Source organism: Lissotriton helveticus, chromosome 3_1, assembly GCF_964261635.1.
Source record: "Lissotriton helveticus chromosome 3_1, aLisHel1.1, whole genome shotgun sequence".
Classification (NCBI taxonomy): Eukaryota; Metazoa; Chordata; class Amphibia; order Caudata; family Salamandridae; genus Lissotriton; species Lissotriton helveticus.
In genome coordinates, this window is record NC_136061.1 from 1722381514 (window position 1) to 1722408460 (window position 26947).

The 26947-nt window shown below is 47.4% G+C and overlaps 1 protein-coding gene across 1 annotated transcript in view; it reads left to right on the plus strand.

The window, feature by feature from the left end:
* STX12 (syntaxin 12) overlaps window positions 1-24487 on the plus strand; it is a 208488-nt gene extending 184001 nt beyond the window's left edge. The window contains exons 8-9 of the mRNA XM_078682502.1: window positions 20808-20890; window positions 24141-24487. Coding sequence (XP_078538628.1) covers window positions 20808-20890; window positions 24141-24236 — 179 coding nt within the window. The 3' untranslated portion in view covers window positions 24237-24487. The remainder of the gene's footprint in view (window positions 1-20807; window positions 20891-24140) is intronic.
* Window positions 24488-26947: the final 2460 nt, after the last annotated feature.

The window sequence follows — 26947 nt, forward strand, 5'->3', positions numbered from 1 at the left end:
TCCATGCGGGAACGCTTAGCGCCACGTCCGCTAGCCATCCTCTTTTGCCTTGTAACAGGTAAACCACCTACACTTATGCCAACCTATGAGCACGATGTGTTCCTGTACCCACCAGGGCCTGCCTGGCTTTTACCTGTATCAAGTTGGAGGCACACAGGCTGGCCGTAAGCACCACACAACTGTGACCGCGACACACCAGCTAGCCTGGGTGTTGGGCGAGCGCACTCAAGCCCAGCGGCCCGACAGAAGCCGTGAAATGCAGGCCTGCCTGTGTCCTCGGATAGCGTTGTCCACCGTGCCACTCTCCGCTAGCTCCGCCCGCAGTGTCTCCAAGGAAGTCCTATGATGAAAAGATAATAAGCATATAGCACTGTCACATCTAAAAGAACTCTCAATCTTACAGCTGTAACCAAGCCCCTTTTTCATGAGAAACAGTGCCACAAATCAGTCTAAAACACAATATCCCTGCAAGACTTGTGCTAGTTACCAGGTTCCCTTAGACAGTTCCATCCAGCACCCTCCATTTTCATCAAAAGACTGTGCTCACTGTGTTTATACCATTAGTCTCTCTGGCCTGTCGAGCTGTGTGATTCTCTACCAGATAAGAAGCAGCAACTATGATTTGAATATAATTGAATAAGTTCCACTTAACGCTGTATCCACTAAATATCAGCAACAAAGGTTTGCATATAATAGTGCAACAGTTCCACTGAAACCTCTGACCCCAAAATGATCACTTTATCCCCCTATGGGTCTCCCATCCATGTACTAACCACGCCCGACCTTGCTTTCAAATATCCGCCTCACCCCCCCCCCCCCCTTCAGTTCTGCCCTTCCGGTTCACGGCTCACGCTCCTCCTTCGAAGCGGACCCTGTCTCCCTGACCCGAGACTTCAAATTAACTTCGTTGCTGGGGGATTGAGCCCAGGACCTGCCGCGCTCACTACAAAACATCTCTCCAGACCCCGAGCAAGGGGCAGAAACCTAGGGGTTGGTAGGGAGCTACTGAATGAAATTGCCCCCACCATCCGCCCCTCGGGCCACGTCGCGCGCCCACTCTTACCGCTTGTTAAACTCTTGAGTCTCCTTCGAGAGGCAAACTAACCGCCGGCCTGAGTCGCCTCAAACTCCGCTTGCGCGAGCTTAAAATTGGGTGCTGCCTGCCGGCTCCCGCTCTCCTCGCTGGACGCTCTGCTTCCAGCCTCGGGATGTGCGCGTTAAAGAATTGCTGCTGCTGGCGATCTCCCAATGGAGTCCTACGTCCTGCAATACAAAAACAAAGATTAATCTGCCCCTTGGAGGGCACGGTGCAAGCCTGGGGTGCGCAGGGGGCAAGAGGGCGCCTCCTGCGCTCTCCCGGCCTTTCAACCCCTATGGGGGAAGACCAGTTACAACTGGCCCGCCCCCTCTGGCTCCCCCCCTTTGACCCGGAAGCAATTAGATTGATTCCGGGTCAATGTGTGAGCCGGCACCAATCGGTGATGGGGTGCGTCCGCCGCGTCATCAAGACGCGGCGGAGGGGCATGCCCCACCACCAAGGGTGCAGGGGGAGGGGGGGCTGCCATATGTGCGGGGGGCCGAGCGGCTCCCCCTTTCCTTTCTTTGCAGTTCAAGTTGAATCCTGTTCAGGGTTTGTAGCTCACTTTCATTCGTACTGGACAGATAGCAGAAGTCAGTAAAACCTAGTTTCCCGTTACTGCGCTCTGTACCTCCCTTGTGCCCTGCAGAATTCGTTCTCTAAACCTACTGGTTGGTATTCAGAATGGAGCAGCTCTCATACCAGCCACTAATGTCAATTTCGTTCCAATATTTTGACTGTATTTTAAATGGAAAATGTATACATGAATGTAAACCTATTTACCCAACAAAGGTCATTTTATCGAGGTGCGGGTGCCATCTGCTGCTACTCAAGTCGCTTGTTTCATGTGCTTGTTAAAACATGTTGCACAGTGGAGCTTGCTGCTGTACAACATAACTGTTTTTTTTATTTTTATAAAAGATATAATGCGGCCAGCATTGACCACGTCATAGGGCTTTTTTCTGCTTTTTACTTTAACCCACAGCAGCTCATTCTGCGGTGTAACAAGTGTTTCTGTGTAATGTATTGGGGCTTATGTAAAAAAATCCAATACCTTTGGGTCCAGTTTGCGCTATATAAAAGCTCCCCAAATATTAATTGAATAAAAAATGTGTTACAGTGCTGCTGTGTAACATGTATTTTTTAAACGCAATGTAAGCTTATGGACGTGCACTCATAAAAGGCACTGTGAAGAATTTGTTAATCCGTTCTGGAAGGTGTGAATTGGGTGTGACAATGAGTTTCAAAACTTGCTGATGAAAAAGACGCTGATAGTGAACGAAGAGCTTCCATATCTGGTTAAATAAAACAGAGATGGGCACACACAGAAATAAATGCATAGCGCTAAACAAACAAGTGCATTGCATCGAGAGAAAAGCAGAGGCAGATAGGCATGTAAATAGGCATGTAAATATGTTGACACGCATGCAGAACAGTATTCACAGCACCAGGATATCCTCCTGGGTGATAGTGCGCTATACAAATCTGCATAACATGACATATCTACGTAGACACACATATTAACACTTTTGCACATAGATGGACATATACATACATGCATACATACACATACTGACATGTAGACAGATGTGTATACACACAAAGTGAGACATACTACTTCGTACATAGAGAAACAGCTATTTATGAGACTGACACATCTTTTTTGTTTAATTTATTTTATTATCAACTGCCCACCCTAAAATTTACGGAAATAAACGTATTATTAACCTCATGGGCAAAGCCCATTGTAATTGCCAATGCTGGTATATAATTATTAGGGACGCATGCAGCCCAATCCCTAAGGCCTTTACAGACCCCAGAGACCCCATCCCTGGGCTGTACTCCTTTATTAATGGGAGGGGACATGCCACTCCTGCCCGAGCCTTTACAGGCCAAGGGACCCCATCTCCCGGGGCCGTGATTTCTTTTTTACGTAAGGGAGGGCATGCGTCTCCCCTCTCTGAACATTTACAGGTCCCTAAGATCCCATCACCGGGTCCTTATTTTAAAAATGTTATTTTATAAGGTGGGGTGCACAGCCTTTCTATCAGTTTTTACCTGGGGCACCCACAACACACAGGATGTTGGGGTCCACGGGGGTTGCCCGGATATGCTCCTGCCCAGCAGGAAAATATAAATATTTATATTTCAAGAGATCAGGTAGAAAAACAAATGTTTTGCATCGGATGGAGCAGGCAGGTTTTCCTTACCCCACTCTTGCAGGCAGGGAAACGGTGTCCCTTATGTTGGCTCCCCAGCAGGCGGGCAACTAGAGACAAATTTTGGGGGGGGCTGAACATTTTTTGGGGGGGGCTAATTCTTCCAGCCGTAACCAGAGTGGCTGTAAGAAGGGGTGAAAACATAACAAAAAACATAACAAAAGCCTCATTTACATTTAAATTGTCTTTTACAGACCTGTGAAGTACTCGGGTGCAATTAAACGTCGCCAGCCACGAAGCTGTGTCAGCCCGGGATATAACAGAGAAGCTAGGGCATTAGGAGGCTTGGGAGGGGCGCCGCCTGCCTCTTTCACACCTCTAAATTCATCAAAATGCTGCGTTCTATAACATGATAAACGCACCTCGGTGGTCATCAGACACAAAATTGAAACACTTCCCACAATGGATCAAAACAAAGACAACACACTTCCAACTACACCCCCTCTATATTGAAGCACTCTAATCATCGGCAAGAGCTTCAGTGCCTCCACATAAGGGTAGTAAGTGCTATATAAATGTTGCAGTACAATACAGCAGTGACCTGTTCTGTCATAGAAAGAGTATTATCAACCTGTGATGTCCAGGTTCCTTACCGTTTTCTTTGGAGTAGGGGCAGGACAGAGAGTACAGGCCACCAGCTGCCCTTCCAGTTTAAGTTGGCTTCCCCAAAAAGGATGAACTCTGTCTTTCCCCGTTCTGTTTTAAACAGTGGTCCTGCATCCATGTACTAACTGTACACATGCAGTCCACAAGGTTGTGTCTTGTTGCTTCCAAATTGTCTGCAGTTCATATAATTGAGTTTCATCCGTGTATGATACAGTGTCAGTGTTCCTGGCTCTTACAATGACCGTCAGTGGGGCCATGTAGATGTTAAATAAAGTCAGGCTAGGGGACAAGTCCTGGGGAATGCCACAAGTAGCCGAGACTGGTTCGGATTTGAACAGATTTGGATGGTGAGTAGACTGGGATTTTCCTGCCAAGAATGACTGAAACAAACCAAATGCCTTTGAACATGGGCCAATCTAGCACAGCCATTTAATCAAGTGATCTAGTGTCAAAAGTTGCTGAGAGGTCAAGAAGGCTGAAGACAGGGGATCTGCCTGTATGCAAGGTTAACCTGATATTATCAGTCACAGATAGCAGAGTTGTTTCTGTACCATAAGTGGCCCTATAACCTATTATTCTATTCCGGATAGTATAATAATTGTAAATTAATTAATTTTTCAAAGGTTTTGGCTAGAAATTGAAGTAAAGAAATAGGGCCAAAAAGCCTCCCCCTTTTCAGCAGAACAACACATGCATATTGATACTTTGAAATATTTGGATAATTAATATGTCAAGAGACATATCAAACAGATCTGTTAAGTGAGAGCCAAGTATAGTAGTGTTAGAAGAAAAGAATGATGAGGACAGAGGTCTTCGAGAGACTGAACTGATATGATGTATAGCCTTTTACACTGAGTATCATTATGGTTTTAAAAGATGCTAGGGATAAACCTGATGTTGGATGCTGTTTTCCCATCTCCAACAGAAGACAGTCAGGAGTAGGTTGAGACAAATTTAAAATATATATATATAATGGTTGGAACAAAATAACAAGCATTTACAATGCAACGGTTTCACCTTTGTAAAAGTTAGAGCTATTGGCATTGTAAATGACAAACTTTTTATTTATGTGTTGGTTTTGAAAACAGATAAATAAATGGCATTGTTATTTACAATGCCAATAGCCTAATCTCCCGCAAATGCGAGACCTATTGCATTTGCACACACACACACACAGAGCCACACACACACATAGAGCCAAACACACACACACAGCCACACACATATACACACAGCCACACACAGAGCCACACACATACACACACACATAGCCACACAGCTCTCTGTAGGCACAGCTATGTCACACTAAGCAAATGTAAAACTTGGCAGCTATTTGTGGTTGTTTTACACCTCTATACGTTCAAGACAATGGACTGCGGAGGTCACCTGAATCAAAACCAAGAGAAATCGCAATGAACGGAGATCCCGAGGTGATCTCTCCAACTTCGCAGTGCAAGGGCGCACGGCAGAAGTGAACTTCACACAGTCAGGGCAGAGGTGCACTTCAGACAGGTAAGGCAGGGGTACATTTCACAGACAAATGTTTAAAAAAAATTCACATAGGCAGGGCTGAGGTACATTTAACAGAGAGGACATAGATGCACTTCACACAGGCAGCACTGAGGCAAATTTCATACAGATAGCGCTGAGGTACACAGACAGGGCAGGGGTGCTCTTCACAGACAGGACAAAGGTGCACTTCACACAGATACATTCCATATAGACAGGGCAGAGGGACACTTCACACATGCAGGGATGAGGTAAACTTTACACAGACAGGGCAGAGATGCACATCAAACAGGGAAAAGGTGAACTTCACACATGCAGGGATTATGTGCAGATCACAGGCAGGGCAGAGGTGCACATCACAGACAGGCAGAGGTGCACTTTACAGAGGCAGGGAAGAGGTGCACTTCACACGGGCAGAGGTGCACATCACAGACCGGCAGAGGTGCACTTTACAGAGGCAGGGAAGAGGTGCACTTCACACGGACAGAATGGCACATCACACATACAGGACTGAGGTACATTTCACACAAGCACGGCTGGTGTGTGCGTGCCAAACAAGCAGAACAGGTGTGCAATTCACGAGGGTAGGTTAGAAATGCATTTTACCGGGACGGCAAGTGCACAGACCTGACCCTCGCGGGGCATGTGCCCGTGTTACACATGCACCGCAGTCCCATTTAAAGCAGGCGTCATATGGACACATTTTATACAGGCAGGCAGAGGTACCTTGCACTGACTCTCGTGGGGTAGATATCCATACGTGGAGTTGGGAGGGGGTGAGGCAGCAGCCCCGGAGATGTGCCCTGGCAGGAAGCGCTCTGGTAGAACAGGGAGTTGTGTAGAGGAAACTGGAGTGAGAGAACAGGGGTAAAGCCTGGACAGGGGTCGTGTTTAGGAATAGAAACAGAGTGTAGGGACGGTGGTAGAGTGTAGGGACGGTGGTAGAGTGTAGGGACGGTGGTAGAGTGTAGGGACGGTGGTAGAGTGTAGTGATGGTGGTAGAGTGTAGGGACGGTGGTAGAGTGCGGAAAGATGGTAGAGAGTAGAGACGGTTGTAGAGTGCGGAAAGATGGTAGAGAGTAGAGACGGTTGTAGAGTGCGGGACGGAGGTCGAGAGTAGAGACGGTTGTAGAGTGCAGGCGGTGGTAGAGTGTCGAGACGGTGGTAGAGTTCCAGACGGAGGTCTTAACTCTGCTAACACGACATCGCCCCTACTTTAAAACTCTCCACCCTGCTCCTGTTGCCACTTTGTCCCCCTCCTGCTCACTACCTGTCCTGCACCTCTGCCCTTTCCTCTTTCTGCCCCTCTCTGACGCCTGTCGGCTACCTTTAATCACTTTCTAACCCGTGTGCCCTTCCCTTCGCCTGTCATTTACCTCTGCCCTGTTCCTGCCCTGGCTCCTCGTGCCCTGCCCTGTTTGTGCCCTCGCTCCTCATGCCCTGCTTCTCCCTGCCCCTCGCCTGCCCCCGAGTGCTCAGACCTGTAGCTCAGCAGCGGAGCTCTCTCCACAGCCCAGACACCAAGGGCCGGGGGATGTGTGAATGGACGCGCACTTGGGGGCCTTTCACAAACAAAAGTGACACTCGGGAGGGAAAGCGTGGCGGAGGGGGCGGGGTTAGGAAAGGACAAAGTGAGAGCAGACTCACCAGAGCACAGGCGCCCCCTATCTCCGCAGAGATGACGTTGCCCCCACCCCTCCCGAGGAAAACACACACATACCAACATGCACCAGGGCTGACCCGCGAGGGGCTGCTTTCCAACCCCCCCAGAGCTGGGACCACCAGGGGGGCTGCTTGGGAAAACAAGCACGCCAAATGAGAGGACGTCTGAGAAAACAGGCTGTAGTGGGCGGAGAGGGGCCCCTACAAATCAAGGAGTGGACAGGGAGTCCCCACGGGGAATGAGGGAAAGGAAAAAGCTGCAATAAAGTATTCGCAGCTGGGAGGAGAGGGGCGGCAGACACAATTAACTCAGACTTTCTGCTGGTGTGCCCTGCGGGTAGCCTGCAGGCACGACCACTGAACAAGACAAGCTTCCGTGGGCAGCGAGAGGTGCCCGGTCGTGCTTTCACTCCTCTCCGAGCCCACACACTCCAGTGTTCACGTTTACCTCTTTTGTACTTTTCTCAAAAACATTTCCGCCAAGTACCTGGTCTTCACCCGTGAGATGGCGGTTACAGTGCACCCCATCATGCCATTTCCTTTCACCTGTGAGATGAAGCTTGCACCTCGTTCTGCTAATGTCTGTCATCTGCACCTCATCTTCATTTATGAGATGAAGCTATCAAATGTCAGCTGCGGTTTCACTGCACCCTGTCTGGGGGAGGGGAGTGGGGCGAATCTTGCATCTCATCCTGCCCGTGCCTCTGACCTGGGAGTTGAAAGGCTAAGATCGTTCCGCCAAACTTCACCTGGCAAGTGACCTCTGTGCTTTCTTCATAACCTACCCCTTAAGCGGGCGAGGAAGCAGAAGGCTCGGAAGGTGCAGGGCGACTGAGGTGCGGACACTGGGCTAGGGGCTTTCCAGACCGTGCTCCACCAGTGCTCGTAGTAAGTCCTGTGGTCGCAGGCTGTGTTTAAGGCGCACTTGCAGCGCGTGCACCGACTCCCGCTGCAGCGCCTCGTTCTCCTCTGGCAGAGCCCGCAGAAGCTCGGGCAGAACAGCAAGACGCAGGGGTTCGAGGTCGGACTCGCCCCCCTCACACAGGGCACCCAGCAGCTGCACACTCAGCAGCCTGTGCTCCGTCCCGCAGTCTCGGAGACAGGCCCGCGCGCTGCGAAAAGTCCAACCGGCCCCCGCGCTGGGCCGTGCGGGAGAGCAGAGCTCGCAAAGGCGACCCGCACTCCCGGGGGCTGCACAGGCGGCGCAGGATCACCTCATCCTCCTCCATGAGCTGCGCTGTGCGGGAGCGGCTGGAGGAAGCGGGCTGTAGGCTGTTTCTCTCGGGGACCAGGGAAGCGTGGAGGCTACGTGGTTCAGGCAGAGGTGGGTGGAACGGCGCATGGACAGCGGGAGGAGGGGGGGGCGGGAAAGGAACGTAATTCATCACCGTCCCATCTCCGGTACCTCAGAGCTCCTTCAGATACATGCGGCAGGGGGGGGGGTGAGTCCTGGTGCGGAGCAGTGGGGCCATAGGGGTCAATCAAGCCTGGACTTCCTCGGCCGGCGGTCGGCCGCCAAATGGCCAAAAAAAACTCAACCAGCCCAAAAAAAAAGCCCCGCCCACCGTCGCATGACGTGGGCAAAAGAGAAAAATTCTCGGGAACGCCCCCGAATCTGGTCCGGCCTTGACGGACAGATCCGGCACCCAATGGCTAGCCTCCATTTATGGAGCTAGCCAATGGGAGCCGGGGGACGTTCCCGAGTTCCTTATTGAAAGCAAAGGATTTCGCCTGCGCCGAAAAGCTGCGCAGAGCGCAGCCTTCGGCAGGCGAAACCCAAAAAGGGGCACAGGGATGTACTGTCTACACACAGAGGGCTAATGACAGGCCTGGTACAGCATTTTGTAAAAGCCATTAAGGGTGAGTTTGAAAATTGCTTTATCGGTATCAGATTTAAAGTGATGCTATTGCTGTTCAAGACATTTATACTCGCATTTACTCACTTTCAATTCAGGAGTATACTATTTAGCTTTTGTTGTACATCTGTGAACGCCCTCACTGACCTTGTCAGCGTGCCTTGCTCCCCCTGCCGTACACTTCCACCTGATGGTCTGCCCGCTTGAGCTGTAGGTTCTGTGTTCGAGACCCTCCTCCACCTGCATGCTTCCAACTGCACCTCATCCCTGGTGGCCCAGTGCTGAGCCTGTCTATTGTTTCTGTTCTGCTGTTACTTTTTCATAGCGTTTTTCTGGCTTTAATTTTTCTGTATTTAATTTTTCAGTTTTAAATTTTTCAGTTTTCATTCTCTTGTTTTATTTTTAGCCTTTTGCTCTGTGTTCCCCCATTCCTGCCCTCACCTCTGCTCATTCCCCACAGCCTGCCCCCGTCTGTTTCCCGCCTACCATCTGACCAGTCCTCCCCAACACTACTTACTAGCATCCTCTGCACGGTGAAGGGAGCGACCTCACTGACCTTGTGAGGGTGCATTGCTCACCCTGCTGCGCAGCTCCACCTGGTAGTGGTCTGCCCTCTTGAGCTCTAGGTTTTGTGTTTGAGGCCATCCTCCACCTGCAGGCTCCCATCTGCCCCTCATTCCTGTTGGCCCAGTGATGAGCATGTCTCTTGTTTCTCTTCTGCTGTTTCCTTTTGCATAGCCTGTCCGTCTTTCATTTTTCTGTTTTTATTTTCTTGTTTAATTTGTTGCCTTTTCTTGTCCTTTTAATTTGACCCTGGTTTGCCTTGCTTTCTTTCCCTTTCCCCTTCTCTGTGTCCTCCTTCTCGCCCTCGCTGCTACTTGTTCCCCTTGACCCCGCCCCCTCCGGTGCCGTTTCCCACTTCCCAGCTGACCAGCCTTCCTGCCTACCCAACACTTCTTAATGGTGGCCGCTGTGTGGGCATGCTGCCAGCGCTCCGAAGGTGTGCCAAAGACTAGCACGTCCGCGCCAAGACCACTCAATGCCACGGTTCCCGCAGCCTCCACGATGTGCCGCCAGCACCGTCCACACACTCAACAACAGAAGGACACCCAAGGCCCGTTCACCTGCCATAACTTCATCTTCTCTTGCCCCACCGACCGCGTGATCCACAAGAACAGGTCTTGACCACCTCAGCTGCATCCTACTCAACACCTGCTCCCTCCACAGACTCGCCGTGGCGATCTGGGACCTGCTCAACTCCGTCTCCCCGGATGTCACCTTTTTCATCGAAGCCTGACTGAACCACACCTCAACCCTGGACATCTCAAGCGCCATCCCTGACAGCTACAAGATCATCCACAAGGACCATGTCAGACTGCCGGGAGGAGGCATTCCCATCGTACACAAAAACATACTTCGCCTCGAAACAAGCTCCAACGACCACCCACCCAACATGGAACACCTCCACTTCCAGCTCCAGACAACCTGAACTCCACCCTCCGCGGCACCCTCATCTACAGACCTCCCGGAGCCCATCCCTCCCTTTAGCGAAGGAATAGCCGACATCATCGCTCACCTCTCTCTACCCTCAACAGACTACATCCTCCTCGGTGACCTCAATTGTCCCATTGGACAACCTCGACGACCACAACACATCATCCCTACTGAAAATCCTCGCCACCATCAGACTGAAACAACTGGTCTCTTCCTCAACCCACACAGCAGGACACAAACTCAATCCCAGCTTCCCCATAGGCAACAACATCTCTGTCAGCCACACCTCCGAACTGCATTGGACAGACCACCACTGCGTCCACTTCTCCGTCATCAAACCCACGAAAAACCACTGCGAACTGTGCAGAAGCTGGAACAAGATCTTTGAAGACCTACTTGCAGCCTCCTTTAGCAAAGCCTCACCGCTGACCACCGCTGACGCAAAGGCCTCAGCACGAAACCTCCACTGATGGATCTCCAACTGTGATGACACACTGGCCCCCCCCTTAGGAATCCCTTCGGCAAGCAGCACTCCGGGAAAGCCAGCTGGTTCTCCCCCACCGTCCAAGAGTCCAAGCGCACTTGCAGACAGCACGAAAGAAGCTAAGGGAGCCGCAAGACCTCGGCGGCCCACACAGCCCTCAAGACAGCAGTCACCGCATACCACCACCTCATCAGAACCACCAATAAAACTGCCATACCGGAACGCATCAACGCCAACGCACATAACAGCAAAGAACTCTTCACTGTGCTCAAATAATTTTCCAAATCCTGCTCGGGCACCACAGATTCCCCCCTCCTCCAAGATCTCTGCATTAACCTTGCCACCTTTTTCCACCCCTTTGATTTTAGGCATTTACGACAGCTACACAGTCCAAGACTCACCCACCACAACCACTGCACCCACTGCACCCAAAGGCTCCAGATCCCACCGACTCTGCTCACTGCTCACTTACCCTCACTGCTGATAACACCCTAAGGATCATGAAAACCATCCTTTCTGGGGCCCCTTCAGATTCCTGCCCCACCACATTTTCAACCGAGCAGGTGCCGCCATTGCCCCCGAATTCTACTGCACCATCAACTGCTCCATCGAATCCACCATCTTCCCTGAAGACTGGAAACACACAGAGATCAACCCCCTGCTGAAGAAATCCTCTGCGGACCCAGCGGACCACAAGAACTACAGACTCCTCTCTCTGCTCCCCTTCCCAGACAGTCATTGAGAAGCCCATCAATGTCCAACTCACAGAATTTATCGAAACAAACTACACCCTGGACCACTCCCAATCTGGCTACAGGAGTAGCCACAGCACAGAGACTGCACGCCTCGCCACGACATCTGCACTGTTCTCCTGGACCTCACTGCCCCCTTGGACACCATCTACCACCACACCCTCTGCACAAGGCTCCACAACACCAGCATCTGTGACAAAGAGCTAGAGTGTATCCACTCCTTCCTCACCGGTCGAACCCAGAGAGTCAGGGTCCGACCATTCTCCTCAAATCCTACAGATATCAACTGCGGACTTTCGCAGGGCTCCTCTCTGAGCCCCCCCTCTTCAGCATCTACATGGCCCTGCTCACAGCCATCGGCAGAAACCACGGAATCAACATAGTCTCCTACGCCAACAACACACAGCTGATCCTTCCCCTCACCAACAAACCGACAGCCGCTAAGAGAAACTTCCACGAGGGGATGAAGGCAGTAGCTGCCTAGATGAAGGAGAGCTGCCTAAAACTCAACTCTGACAAAACCCAAGTCCTCATCCTGGGCTCTAATCCCTCTGTGTGGGACGACTCCTGGTGGCCAGCAGCACTCAGAACTCCCCAACACCCACCAACCACGCACGCAACCTCTGCATCATCCTCGACTTCTCTCTCTATATGAATCGCCAAATTAATGCTGTATCCTCCTTCTGCTTTTTCACGCTCTGCCTACTCTGAAAGATCTTCAAATGGATCCCCACCGAGTCCAGTAGAACTCCGATTTCGCAGAGCCATCAAGACCTGGCTGTTCAATCAATAAAGTTTCCAGTACTTCGGCAACTTCAGTTCTCAAGCACACTGCCTTATCTAGCGCCGGGAAACTCTTTTTGGGTAGCTGTCGCGCTCTGCAAGCTTGACAAATAAATAAATAAATAAATAGAACTGTCAGCCAGGTGCTCATCAGCAGCAAGCTCGACTACTGCAACACACTCAACGCCAGCAAGACCCAAAAACTCCAAAAGAAATTGCAGCACATCCTGAATTCCTCTGCCAGACTTAATCTTAGGCATCCCCTGTTGAAACCACATCTCTGGTCACCTGAGAGACCTCCACTGGCCCCTGATCAACCAAAAAAATCATCCTCAAGCTCCTCAAGCACACCTACAAAGCCCTACACAACCTGAAAACCTAAACCTCCGCCTCTCCATCTACACACCGACCAGACATCTCTGCTCCTCCCATCTGGCACTGACCACTATCCCACTGTTCTGCAAGACATCGGCTGGAGGAAGATCCTTCTCCTATGTCGCTGCAAAGACCTGTAACTCCATACGTTTGCACTTCAGGCAATCACCATCACGTCCTCAATTCAGGAAGGACCACAAGACCTGGCTCTTTGACTGAATTGCAGAACCCCCTCCTCCTCCAGCACCTTGAGGCCCTTATGGGTGAGTAGCAACCCTGATTGATTGATTGATTGATTCATCATTTAGTAGCGCTATACTATCAATAGTCTCCACAAGAGTTGCACTAAACTGAGTAACAGCCACATTATTGTTATTAATCATATTAGACATCTGAAGATTTTCTGATCAAATATTCCTGTTGATTCTCTTCAATATTTTAAAATTGGGAGCCTTGACTTCTGGGAGTTTCAACGGAGTGGTGTCAAATGTATCGGAAAACTTTAAGTGCTGATCAGCCCATAAATGGGAGACCAGCGAGTCTACTGACAATGACAATATATTAGTAAAAGTAGGTCAAGAGTGTGGCGAGCTTTGTGTAGTGGGCTTCTGAATATTTGGAGTAAATGTATTGCTTTCGCATCATCCCTCATATTATATTTGTGGAGTCCAACTGATCTTCAAAATGGAAGCTGTAGTCTCATAGAACAAAAAAGTAATCCAACCTGAGAGAATGCGGGACTAATACTTATACTAACTGAGCGCTAGAAATGTTCTTAGGTTTAGGTGGTCTATATATGAATGCACCTCCTGGATATTTTGCAAACTTGACTTTTATGTTTTTTTACAAAAAGCTGAATTAAGTATTGTTGTTGTTGAGTGCACTTCCTATTGTGATGGATATGTATAGATATCCAAAAAATAAGAATTTCAAAATTATCTTTTCGGGAAAAATCTGCTAATATACATTGGTGTTCCTGATTGAAAATTAGAGCTAAGCATCTACCGGTCTTATTTTTCTAGTCCACTTTCAAAATACTGCAATTATTTAGGTAGGCATCTGACATTGAAATATATGTAATGTACTGTGCCCTTGGGTGTCGAGGACTCAAACCATTTTAAACTATCTGGTAAAGAGTGTTGAGTTGGTACACCATTGATATGTAGGTTCTTTCCTTGGTGTCCAGTTACCTAACCTATAAAGTCTGAGATGAAGCATAGTGAGCATGACATTTGTCAGTTAATGCTAAGCTTGGGCGGAATTTGCGGCGTTCCGCTACGCGGAACTCCGCGAACTGCAAAAAAATTCTGCTACACGGAGCTCCGCAAGCTGCAGAGTAAGTTGGAAAAATGCTTTTTGCTGTGATTTTCAATACCTGGTGCTTGTCTGCACTGTGCTATCATCGCTAACCGCACCATGCGCAGCGCAAGCGGGCGCTGCTTCCATTCTGCTGCTCTAATAGATTTTTACTTGAGCGGCAGCTTTCTCAACAGGAACGGACAGCTTCTCAGCGTGAGCGGTCGCGAGCATACGCGACCACTCGTAGGGAGAAATCTGACCACCTGCATTGAGAAATCTCACCGGGAAGTTGATTTTCCACGCTCGCGCTCACCAACTTGATGTTGATAGCAAACGAGGAAAAATCTCACCGGGATGTGGATTTTCCTCACACCCGCTCTCCAACTTAACGTTGACGAATGTGAGCAAGAGAAAAAACTCTGCTCTGCTAAGCGGAGCAGGGTTTTTCATAACTCCGCAAGCTCTGCGCAACGCAGAGTTTGGAAATCTCCGTAAACTACGCGAGCGCAGTGGAGTTCACCGCCCAGACTTAGTTAATACATGAAAAAAGTCCTACAGTAGCCACAAGGGCGCATTCACAGCAATTAGTCTTTACCTTTATAGGTAGGCTTGGTTCCACAAGCTGTACATCAGTATAGGTCAGAGTCGGATTGGGAAGGCGGTTAATCAGGCATTTGCCGAAGGTCCGGTGCCTACGGATGACACGTGGGACATTTTTTAAGGGCCTCTGCTTCATTCCTGCCCAGCCAGGCCCTCGCACTTCAGGTTATGGTGGGTGGGCGAGGGTGGTAAGTGTGACAATCGGCCTTACTGGAGCCCAGGTGTTGCTCCATTTATTGGGCCATTCTTATCTCAGCGCCCCGTGGGGCTGGCTTGGCCCAGGCGCATTGCAATGCCGCTGACCCCTCCTCTGCCAGGCTATCACATTTAGGCAATGAAGGCTGCGAGTATGCAGGGACCTCTCTGGAGGGGCCAGGATTTTCTGGCTATGGGCCATCTTCACCTCCGCCCCCACTGCAGCAGAAGTAGCAATGGAGGGCTGGGGAGGTAGTGAAGTAAAAGAAGCCTTCCTGAAGGGTGTGTGTGTATTTGCATAGCCCTCGCTATGCGGCAACCTTTATTAATCTTTTATTAAACTAGAGGAAATTGAGTTACAGTTAAACCTTTAGCAAATGAGAAACCAGGTTCCAGCTCCGGCGTCCTCTCAACATCTTTGATTCTGGGTAAATCATTTGCTCTCCCAACGCTTAAAGTAAAAATTAATTTGGTCTTATGTAGTCTAACTTTTGCTCATGTAAATCGTTCCAATGGGCTAGCGCTGAGTTCACCGTATGTAAAACTGTAAAAAAACAGCAATTAGAAAAAAACTGCAATTTACACAGATTCTGCAAGGACCAGAGCATGATACTTAGAGTGCAATGTCTGTATAAAAATATCCATATTGTGTTTTATACGCCAACATTAATTTTCTGTCTTTTGTTTAGTTTAACTACCAGTCATGGATGAATAAAGCATCTTTCGAAAATATTTTTAAAGTGCTTTTGCTGTACGTTGATTTTTGAAAATACATACTGATCAGAGTAAAAAATACAGACTTTTGGTGATTTTCTTCATTTTCACACTGGCCAGGATATTAATATACAGGTCATGTCAGTAAAAAAAACATCCAGGTGGCTACTCTGGTAAGATTAGGTATTATGCCCATTGGGCCATTCATTTCACCTCACCCATATGGGCTAAATGCAGTGCTTCTAGTTTTTACCAATATTACTGATTCTATAGGCTTCAAAATGCTTAGGTTACCAAACATTCTTCTAAAAATAAGTCAAATGAGACTAACCAAATGATGTATCATGAAAGTGCCTGATCCTCAAACGTAAACCACTTTTTTGGGACTTGCCCGGGCCTAATTGCAATCCCAATCCGACCCTGGTATAGGTAACTCTCCCACTTGGATTTAGTTCTAACTGGTCAGGAATCCTGGCGTAATCCATGCGCCTTCCAGGCGCAGAGAAGCTTGCCTTAGGCATGCCCGCATTTAAATTCAGATTTTCTTCATGAAGCTAAACCGCAACTTGGATACATTCAATCTCTTCCCCCTAAAATGGTGGCCTATAAGGTAGAACAAAGCCTTCAGAAAGGAGTGAAAGAGGTCTCAGAAAAAAGACCTCACCCAACCGATCCCTGCACTCAGATCAAATTGGTAGTAAAGTGCAAGAGGTGCGAGAAATAGCAGTGAAGTGCAGAAGCTCTAGATAAATATTAACAAATTGATGCAGGATCGTGACTAATGCCTAGAAATAACTCCATGCTATCAAGAGATGCAACATCAAGAGACGCAATGAATTAAAGATTGTACATATCGTACAAATTGAACTTGATATTAAGAAGGCTGCGAGATTAATTTAGAAATAAATATTTACAGTCAAAAAAACAAGTATTAGTAATTGCCAATCCATCGTTTTTGCATTATGAATACTTGCTTATAATAATCAGTGTAGTAAAGGTTCTCACAATTACTGCGTGCATAAAACATTGTAGGAACTAAATTGACATTAAAGAGCCATATTTTAAAAATCTGTGATTTGCAGAGGCCATTATGGATAATGGATGGCACTTGGCAACTGAGAGATGATACGGTTTGTAGCTGTGGGAGAGGTTAATCAACCAGAGAACGCTAAAGATGAGGCAGCCTGTTAAATGATCTTTAGATTGGCCAAAAGGTTAGGCCACAAACCAATCAAGGAGATGACTCGGTGGTATAGGAGCAAGTGCTTTTCAGATGGTATACATGGCACAGGAGTTTGTGCTGTCCCAGGGAAGTTGCAGGTATCTGAAAACAAATGTTTGTGTAGGTTCATAGCGATACCCCAAACTACCCCAAGTTTTATTTCACATTTGGAATTGGATATGGATTTCTTTGGAGTATTTTGTTGTTATAGCTCCTTTTCTGCTATGCTTAAAGTTAAGTAGCACTCCTAAGGCGGGTTTTTCGATGGAGGTTTTATAGGACTGATTAAATCTTGGTGACATGACGGCCATTCCATGGTTGGCTTATGTCAAAAGAAGTTTTTACAATCTAGGATTGATTACCCTTTTTGATTCCCCCAAATGTATCGCCCACAAAATAAAGACCGGGTCAAAAATATCTTCACTTCATACAGGAAGGAAATCAGAATTGGGAGGACCCTTCATATGTGCTCAATTATTAGTTGTGTGCAAATCTTCAATGTCCAACTCTTTAATGTCCTAGGCATGCAACTTTATTTAACCTTTCTTATTAATCCTGAGCATAGATTTTACGCGACGAGATTAATTACTCAGTAGCCTTTCCCTTAGCTGGTTCTTGGTTTGCCTCTCTTCCATGATGCCCATGTCTCCTCTCAATCTACTGTGCACTTTATGCTATTTTGCACTTTGTACCACATGTTAAGAGCCCGATTTCTATGGCCGATTCTTTTGCACAAGCACTTTACCTGATATAAAGAAGGGCTGGGATACCTCTATATATAGCCTCACTGGAAATTTGCTTTTCTGTACTTAGATATTTCATTGCTGCTATAAAGCTAAGGAAAAATTATGTGTCTTAAATCACAAATTGTGGAATTGTATTTATTTGTACGTTGTTGTAAAAGGATTTTTAACTGGATTGTCTGTTTTTATTCCGCACATGATTGTGAAGTTTGTATCTATTTTGTACATTTATTTGGCCGAATAAAGATTATTGTACTGAACTGAGCTATTCCCAATTCGCCACCCCTTGCTATGTTCAATGTTTCACTTTTTTGTTGCAAGCATATGCCTGCTATGCTTTTGGGACTGTTTTCTGTTTTTCTACTACTATTTTTGAGTTGTTTAATTTTTGTGTGTATTACTGTGGGTGGATGAGTAGGTAAATGGATAACTGGATGCATGAGTGCAAGGATGTGTAACAGAGTGCTTGTATGATGAGTTATTGGCTACCGAAGGTTGCCAATTACTAAAGAGTTACTGCATGTTTTACGAGTTATTCCTATGCCTCGAAATGAACATTTTCTGCCTCTAGTGTCTTAAGGCCATTTCCGCAACCATCAGCTCCTCGAGGGACCACTTCAGTGTCTACCATTTCCTCCACCTTTTTGTGGTCTACCCACAGCAGTCCCACCTCCTGGAACACAGACTCAATTATGTGCTCCAAAGTGGACTTGGTATCCGGAATCGCTGCAAGGATTCCTGCACTGTCCATAGCCCCTGGGTGAACACCACACGCTCTCCGGCAGATCTGCAGTTGTCCCCTGCGGGACTGGCTTCTCGCCATTGGTACAACCCATCCTCTATGCAGGGTTCTAGCACCTGGTCCATGAGGATTCATGCCAGACGCTCTTCTGGCCAGCCACCACACACCCCAAGTTTGGCCTAGGGTCTCCTCCAGCACACTTGCTACACTATAAATGCTGTATTGGTCTCCCTTCACTGCTGCTGTTGGGAGGTTAGGCCGCCCCACAGCCAGCATGCCACAGCTCTCCCTCACCCACAAAAGTCTGCGCAACCCCCCTGGCAGAAGTCAGATCTCCATCCACCGTCCCAAGGGGGGTGCGTCGGAAGGCACACACCAGCCCCTGGAGAGGCGCCTCTATTGCAGGGGGAAACATCCTTTACCCCGCATGCCATTACCCCACATTTTTTTATACGCAAAATCTTTACAATGCAGGGCTTTACACCGCAAACTATTACAATGCATTCTCCAAAGTAACGCTCCTGTGTAGTTAGAATAGTAAATTGCGTTTTAATGGGGAATGCGTTGTAATGGATTGCATTGTAAAGCCCTGCGTTGCAAAAGATTTTGCGGTGTAAAAACTGCGGGGTAATGGCACGTGGAGTAAAAGTGTGCAGGGTAAAGTGTCCTATTCACCCCAGGGCATGAGCACCCTGCCCCACTCCTCACTCACTGAGAGGTCCCGGACCAGGGATCCAGGGCTTTCAGACCCCTCACTCCGTAAGGTCCTCCTTCCCCTCTGCTGGTCGTGGGACACAGCTGACACCTTCTACCCCACTCCCTGTGGGCCTGACTGCTGAACAGAAGCCACTCCGGACCTCCAAGTGTCTTCACTGATAAGGGGCACTCTCTCAGATTGCCCTTAAGGCCCCCACTTCATCGAGTTGCTCCTCTGGTTACCATTCACTGCTGCAGCCCCAGGTTTATTGGGCCTTCTCAAGGACGATGCTTCCTGCTCCGAAAGGAGGGCAGGGCCGGACTGGCCATAGCGGGCACCGGGCATTTCTCCGGTAGGCCGCTAGGGTGGGGGCCAGTTTGGCCCCTCGGAGGCCGATTTTGTTACCAGGGGTCGGCAATATCGGCCCCCTCTAACAAAATCGGCCGAAACGTTGCAAACTGCTCGGCTGCACTCGAGGGGGCGCAGCTGAGCAGTGTGTCAGGCCCTGTTTCTGTTCTCAGTGCGGCCCTGAAGGAGGGGGGGGCCTCACTAAGTCAAGGCCCCCCTAATTCTTTAAATATAGCCACTGGAGGGCATCTCTGGTTCCCGGCCTCAGCCACAGAGTCCTTGGGGCTCAAAGCTCACACCCGAAATCCCTGTTGCAGCAGGCTCCTAGTCACCCGTGCTATTGGCCTGCTGCCATCTTGGCTGCTGTCACCGACCTCGCCTCTGTATAGACCGACCAGAAATCCCTACTTAGCAGTGTGATGTGCATACTCTTTCTGCATTTACTCCCTTCTCTGTTCACTAAATAGCCAGTGTTGAGTCATTGTCACGTAGAGTACAAGCTTTACCTAGCATCTGTATGCCAGGGTTGGAAGGTACATACTTACTGTGCTACGTTTGAAAAACTGGGAGCTAAAAGAGATGGAGCACAATAGTTGCATGGGGAAAGCTGGAGCTGGGAAGGGGAAAACCCCACACTGCGGCCGTTAAATCTGGGTTTTGAGTGATTTAGACAGATGAGTCTTTTCAGCACAGTCTCTGTGATAAGTACACTGTGTGGTATTGTGCTGTGCTTTGCAGTAAAGCCTTTGAGCGAAATAAATTGTGGGGATAGCTCTCCACTGATGCCTCGGAAGAGGTCTTAGCGAATGACGTACTGATAATGTTAATGTTGCTATGAAGGACACTTAGTGGTATGTGGCTGAGACCTGTAATTAGAGAAACTTGTGGAATGAATCAAAGAACAATTCAGGTAATGTTACTTGGGATGATTTAGGATCACTCACATAGTAGATGATTATATCCCGTATAGCGATACCTAAAAAGTGCAAAATTCACACATAAGCACACTGTAAACATGGCAGCTCTCTGTAACTGAAGCACTCATGTCTGATTAGAAGGACCGTTAGTAACGTAATGGCCTAAGGTACTGAAGCCTGCATCAGGAAAGTGCCAATTGTACCTTTTCAAAACTCTGAGGGCATGTGCAGCATGAACAAGCACTGGCAAAGGTTATCGTTCAGACTTGCATTTCATTTAGAAGTCAGACAAACCTATTGGCTCGTGCAATGTTCAAAAAGACAAGTCCTATTCATTTTATCAGTATTTCTTATTCAGTGGAGTACTTGCAGGGCTGGAGGATCACGTACATGGGTTATGCTTGTTCCTTTTTGTATTCTATCAGCAGTAAGCATCTTACTTGCATCTTATTTAAGGTTTAAATGGAGGATATTTACAAGTGTAAACATAAGATACAAATTTTGCTTTGCAGATAGTATAGAAGCAAATGTGGAAAGCGCAGAAGTGCACGTAGAAAGAGCCAGTGAACAATTACAGAGAGCTTCATATTACCAGGTAAGCATGCCTTTAGTGCTCGACAGTCTTCAGTGCTAGTTGAGTTCTGCTTTGCATATTTGTAGAGTGCACTGTCACCTAGAAGGGCATCTTGGTGCAGAGTCGGCGTATTGTATTGTATTGTATTGTATTTTTAATTTTTAAGGCACAACAGATACCCAAAAAGGGTTTTCCAGGGCCAGCTAGGAAGGACCAAGAAGAAGGGGACAATGATTGATTCTAGCCTCGCTAAAGTCAGCTGGAGGCATTATTGAAAGGGGCAGTTTCGGTTTCTACTGGAATTCATGAATGTAAGATGAAGCTCTGATGTGTAGTAGCAGGTCATTCAGGCTTTTAGGGCGATGTAGGAGAAGGCTCGACCTCCTGCTGTGGACCTGCTTGTGCATTAGGATGTGTGCAAGTAGAAGTCCTGCAAGTTGGGGTATCTTGATGGTCTGTGTGGATGGCTTGTGAAAAGAGATGCGGCTATTGAGGTAGGCTGGGCTCTTGTGTAGTGCTCTGAAGTTGTGAGTGAGGATGTTGAACTGTGCTTCTTTGTGTATTGGGAGCCAGTGGAGTTTCTTGAGGTGTGGTACCATATGCGTGAGGTGTGGGACCATATGTGTGAGGTGTGGGACGTTAAGAGTGGTTCTTGCAGTTGTGTTCTGAATGGTTTGTGGTCATTTGGTGAGTTGTTTGTTGATCCCTCGGTATAGGGTGTTCCCATAGTCCAACTTGCTAGAGATGAGGGTGTGAGTTACCTGTTTGCATGTGATGGTAGGACACAATATGAAGAATTTCTTCAGCATCTTAAGAGTTTGGAAGCATGAGATTATTGCAGCGTAACCTTAGGTGGCTATATTGAGATTGCTGTCAGTGACGATCCCCAGGATGTTAGTTGGTGTGTCACATAGCTCAGCTGGCCACCAGGCTGAGTCTCATGGTTATGGGTTCTTCCTGAAGATCACAATTTCTGTCTTGTTGGTGTTAAGTTTGAGGCAGTTGGTCCTCCGCTAGTCAGCGACTTTGGTCATTTAGGCAGTGAAATTAATCCAGGTGTTGAGAGACTCGTCCGTGCGAGAGAGTATGAGCTGAGTGTCGGCAGCGTAGGAGAGGATATTGATGTTGTGAAAGTGGATGATGATAGCAGGAGGGATCATGTATGTACTGAAGAAGGTCAAGCTTCGTGATGTTCCTTGCGATACTTCACAGATGGGGTCGTGGGCATCATAAGAGTAGGGGGGCCAGACAGACAGATTGGGTCCGCCCAGACAGGAGGGAGCAGATGCAGTGAAGGGTGGGTCCTCTGATTCCAACCTTGTGTATGCATTGGATGGGGTGGGATACCATGTCGATATCAGCTGAGATGTCCAGAAGGATGTTGCAGCTGTCTCCTCTGTACATGATCATGCAGATATCTTCTGTGATTGTGCTGATGGCTGTTTCTGTGCTATAACTGGGTCTGAAACTGGACTGTGTGGCGTCCGTTGAGACAGTTTGTGGCATTTCTTGATGGGGTTTCTCTAGGGCTTAGGCTTAGGCTATGGCAGCAAGGGCATTGGTCTGTAGTTGGCGAGCATTGATTGGTCCGCAGATGTCCTTTACAGGAGGGAGAACAATGCTGCGTGTTTCCATGCATCTAGAAAGGTGGCAGAGGTGATGGTGGAGTTCAGGCTAAAGATGAGCCTTGTGCTGGTAGACAGAAGTCCTCTGGTGAAGGTGTGATGGGGCATGGGTCCGATGGGCCTGAAATTTGATGGACTGTATGGGGGGCAGGGGTTTCTTCTGTGTTGGTGCCGTACCATGTGGATGTAGTAGTTCCCTTGGATGTGACGGGGAGTCTTGCTGAGAGGTCTGTCTGGTCCAGTTGAAGGTGGAAATTGCCTTTTATGGACGTTATCTTTCTGCAGGAGAACTGCAAGAGTTGGTTGTCGAAGTCAGTGAGAGGGTGATGCTGTTGGAGGTGGCTGCTGGTGAAGTCTTTCACAGTGGCGAAGTTCTCTGCTGCTGTTGATGCTGGCGTCACAGCAGTCTGCTAGTGTATTTCTTTTAGTTTTCTGGATCTCCTGGTGGTAGCATCTGAGGTTGGATTAGTAGGTGTTTCTATCCATGTTGCCTTGACTCGTTTTTCACCTGTGCATCAGTTTTTTGCAATGATGCTTCGTCATCCAGAATTTCTCCGTGTAGCAGCTGGCTTGAGTTCTGGAATTAGTGGATTTGCTACGTTTGAGCAAAGCCAGAGAGTCTGCTCAGGTGGTTATCCAGTTGTTGATTACATCTGGTAGGCTGCTGGTGTGTTTGGGCTTGTGCTTCATGAGCCAGGCTGTCCAGTCTTCTTTTGGGATGTTCTTGAAGTATTCACTATGTGGCCCAGCATTGCTCGGTATGTATTGGTGCAGGACTGGGATGGTGAACTTGGCCAAGGCGTGCTCTGTCCATGTGATCAGCATGGGCTTGTCTACTGAAACATTGTTGAATTAGCTGAAGGAGGTGTCTCGCAGAATTAGTCTCTCCTTTCATGAATTTTCTGAGGTGTGGGGTTCCCAGGTCTTTAAGTTATTTGGTTGTGTTTGGGTTAGAGGTTTCTTCCAGGTGGAAGGTCAGGTCTCCGAGGAGGATGGCTGTCCTGGTGTTGAGGATGTTGGGTGCGACGAAGTTCGCGATGGTATCAGCGAAGATGGTGTGTGGTCTTGGTGTTCTGTAGAGGAGTGTGCCTCTCAGGGTAAAGTTGACTGTGATTTCGAGATGAAAACAGGTGTTCCAGATAGCTGGTGGTAGTGTCCATAGAGGTGGTGCAGCTGATGGCATCCTTGAAGACTACAGCAATTCCATCTCAGGCTTGTGCTGAATGTCCTGCCTGACGATCTTGTATCTGGGAGGGATGGCTGTGGCGAAGTCAGGTGCTGACGCAGAATTCAGGCAGGTCTCAGTGAGGAATAACAGGTCTGGCTCATGGTCATGCAGCAGGTCCCTTATCTAGTGGATTTTTTAGAGAAAGATTGCGTTTAGAGGAGCACATACAAGTGTGGAGCGTTGTGCAGTTAGTATGAGTGATTTTGGTGTTAGGTGCTGTTGGTGCGAGAGTGGTGAGCTGTGTTGTGGAAGAGTCATTGCTTACTTCTGTAGTTAGAAATCCGTGACCTTTGAAGAGTTGGATCTTTTTTTACTTAAAAAACAGCGCCTTCATGTTGTGAATGGTATTTCTGTCTACTCCTGTCCCGATATTTGTTTCTTGTATTCTAATGTTCTCTTCTCCTTTTATCTGTATTAGAGTAAATCCCGCAAGAAGATTTGCATCTTAATCTTAGTCTTGTCCATCGCCGCAATCATCTTGGGCCTGATCATCTGGTGGGTAACTAAAAGCTGAAGAGGTGGAGGGAAAGTAGCTGACACCGATTGAAGATTTATATGCCACGGCTTTCAGATGGTGTTAGAACCACTTGAATGTCCAACAAGGAGAACGAAGAAGCGCACTTACTAGAAATCCTGATAGTAAAATCTTTTAAAACATCTGCAAACTAAAGACTACTACTTTAAATTAGTGAGCCATGAAAATATGTATCTGTAATGTACAAATAGTATCGCTGTATGAAATTAAACTGTTAACTTATACATTTATCATTGAGTTATCTGCTTTCCATCTACCCTTCTGACTATTTGACTTCAAATGCACCTGTGTACTGAAGACCATTCCATCAGAAAAGATTAGATTTGAATAGTTTCTGTGTAGTCTAAGTAACTTTGTGTAAACAGATTAATCTGCTTTGAAGCTAGTAGAATTTAGTTGATGTTGAAAGGATTTTAATATCGATAACTATGAATAGTCTGCATAGAAGGGAATGTAAATTCTCTTCATTTTGTTTTCTTGTTCCATTGCCGCACAGTAAACATTCTAGACCTCAGTAATCTACATAAAGTCAGGATGAAAGTGGCCTGGGTTGGCCAAAGGTTTTTAAGAACAAATGTGTACCTAGCAAAACTATATCACCCTAAAATGTATCATTCCTTTTTTTGTAGTCTCTGATGTTCTGAATCGCATTTCATTTTTGGAGTAGTTGGCCAATTATATGTTTAAATATATTTTAACACTAAAACTATTATGTTTGTTATGTAGACTTGAGCACACAATTATCTGCAATTATCCGATTCATGAAAGAGTGCAAGAAGAACAAAAAATTGAACCTTTCTAATGGCTTCTTCCTTCCTGAAGGGTTTTTGTCATGAATCCTTCCCAGGCTTCACCTGGAACTTTTTTTCCACAATTCCAGTTCCCCATTCCAGGTGATTCTTTTGTTGGACCAGTCTCGTACTCAAGACCTCATTTTCAGATTGATGAAGCAATTTCTTAAAAGTGCAACCCCCCTCCCCCCCACATCATAGAAGTCATGTTTGGAGCTTGCTGAGGTGTCTGTGGAAGAGGTGTGGCGCAGCGGCCAGGGTGACTGACACTGGACGCTGGGGATCACGGTTCGATCCCCGGCTCTGGTGGCAGGGGTCTGCCCAGCACCATACGACTCTGGGCAATAGCTCGCTTAATCTTACCGACGGCCCCCAGCGCCTTGACACCTTCGAGTAATTGTTTGCGCTTTACAAATACTGGACATTCACATTTTACATTTACATTCTGTCAATTGTTAATATTGATAGTGCCTAGGGCTCAAACATGAGGCCAGCACATTTACACAGTGTGCCCTCAAATACCTTGGGGCAATTGTGAGTGAGGGATGGGAAGCAAGCTCTCTATTGCCATGCACAATGAATTGTTTAAGTCCTAATCCAAATTGAAATCCCCTCACAGAAGCTGTACTTCAGTGAGGGAAATGCCCCATTACCACAAACATAACCCGGGAAAAATAAATTAATTGTCCTTTTGGCTTTACAATTCTGGCAGTAAGAATTGAAAGAGAGGTCCAAGGAAAACCAATTGAACTCTACTGAATATGCAGCCACTTGTAAGCTTTCCACCACCTTGTGCCTCAAAAGATGTAGTGAGTTGTTCTAGAGGCCATGATTGCTATTTAACATTTTCCCACCTGGGAGCTTCTTATGTCTAAAGCAGCTGCTAGCTTCATCATGATGTTAGCACCTTTATATATTAGCATTCATACCATTCTGCTACCAGCGCCTTGGGCATCTTACTCTGATCCAGCACCATAGCTGTTGTTTCATGTAACATTTTTCTCTCCTGTGTCATTACTGACGCAAAACAAAAAAACAGCCAGCTAATTGGTGGATTACAAGCTGCCTGAGCTTAAGAGGGTCACCAGGCCAGAGTCATTTTCCAGGTTTCTGGACGTCCTTAGGTTTGACTCAGCTGCTGTGTACACTATACCTCAAGTGAAGAAGATAAACGCAGTGGAGAATCCCCCTCCTCACCACCCTACCAACACACCCACTACAGAGAGCACCGGCTTGATCCCTTTTCTTGACCTACAAACAGTCTGCATCAGTTATACCTAACCTTAAGGAGATTTACTTCCATCTAAAGACCACTTTCAGAGAAGCATGCCTATTTGGCAGGCAAAGTTGAGGGGTCTGTAGCAGTATTGGACCATCTACACTCCATAAGGCAAAATCTAATCTCTCAGAGAAATTTTTAACCCACACCATACATCGATCTATTTAATCTTTCGTTGAGCCGCAACTGAAGAATATTCATGCATTTTGGCAAAAACATTATTTCAATCCTGCTGCAAGCTGACTGCTTCGGGCACTTAGCAGACTGTCAATTAACGACTAGTGGAAGATGTATTTACAGTTTCTGTTGAAAGTTTTTGGTTGTTGTCTTTTTTAGAGAGGGCATGTGGGGCGTCCTTGTGGTGGAATTTCTTGACAACAGTAAGTGCAGACTGTTTTGCACTTGAATGCAGTAAATGCATGCTCTTTTGTTCATTGGAATTCTCTCAGGCTCCTTGACCAATATGTACAGTATAGCAGCTTCACTATGCATTCCCTCCAGTTTCTCTCATCTGGAGAATTGTTAGAAAATCAGAAGACATCCTTTTTAAGCATTACTCGAAGTGCTGAGCAAGCTGCACTCAGTTCCTAGATTTTATTAAGCTCAGAATGGAGATATAG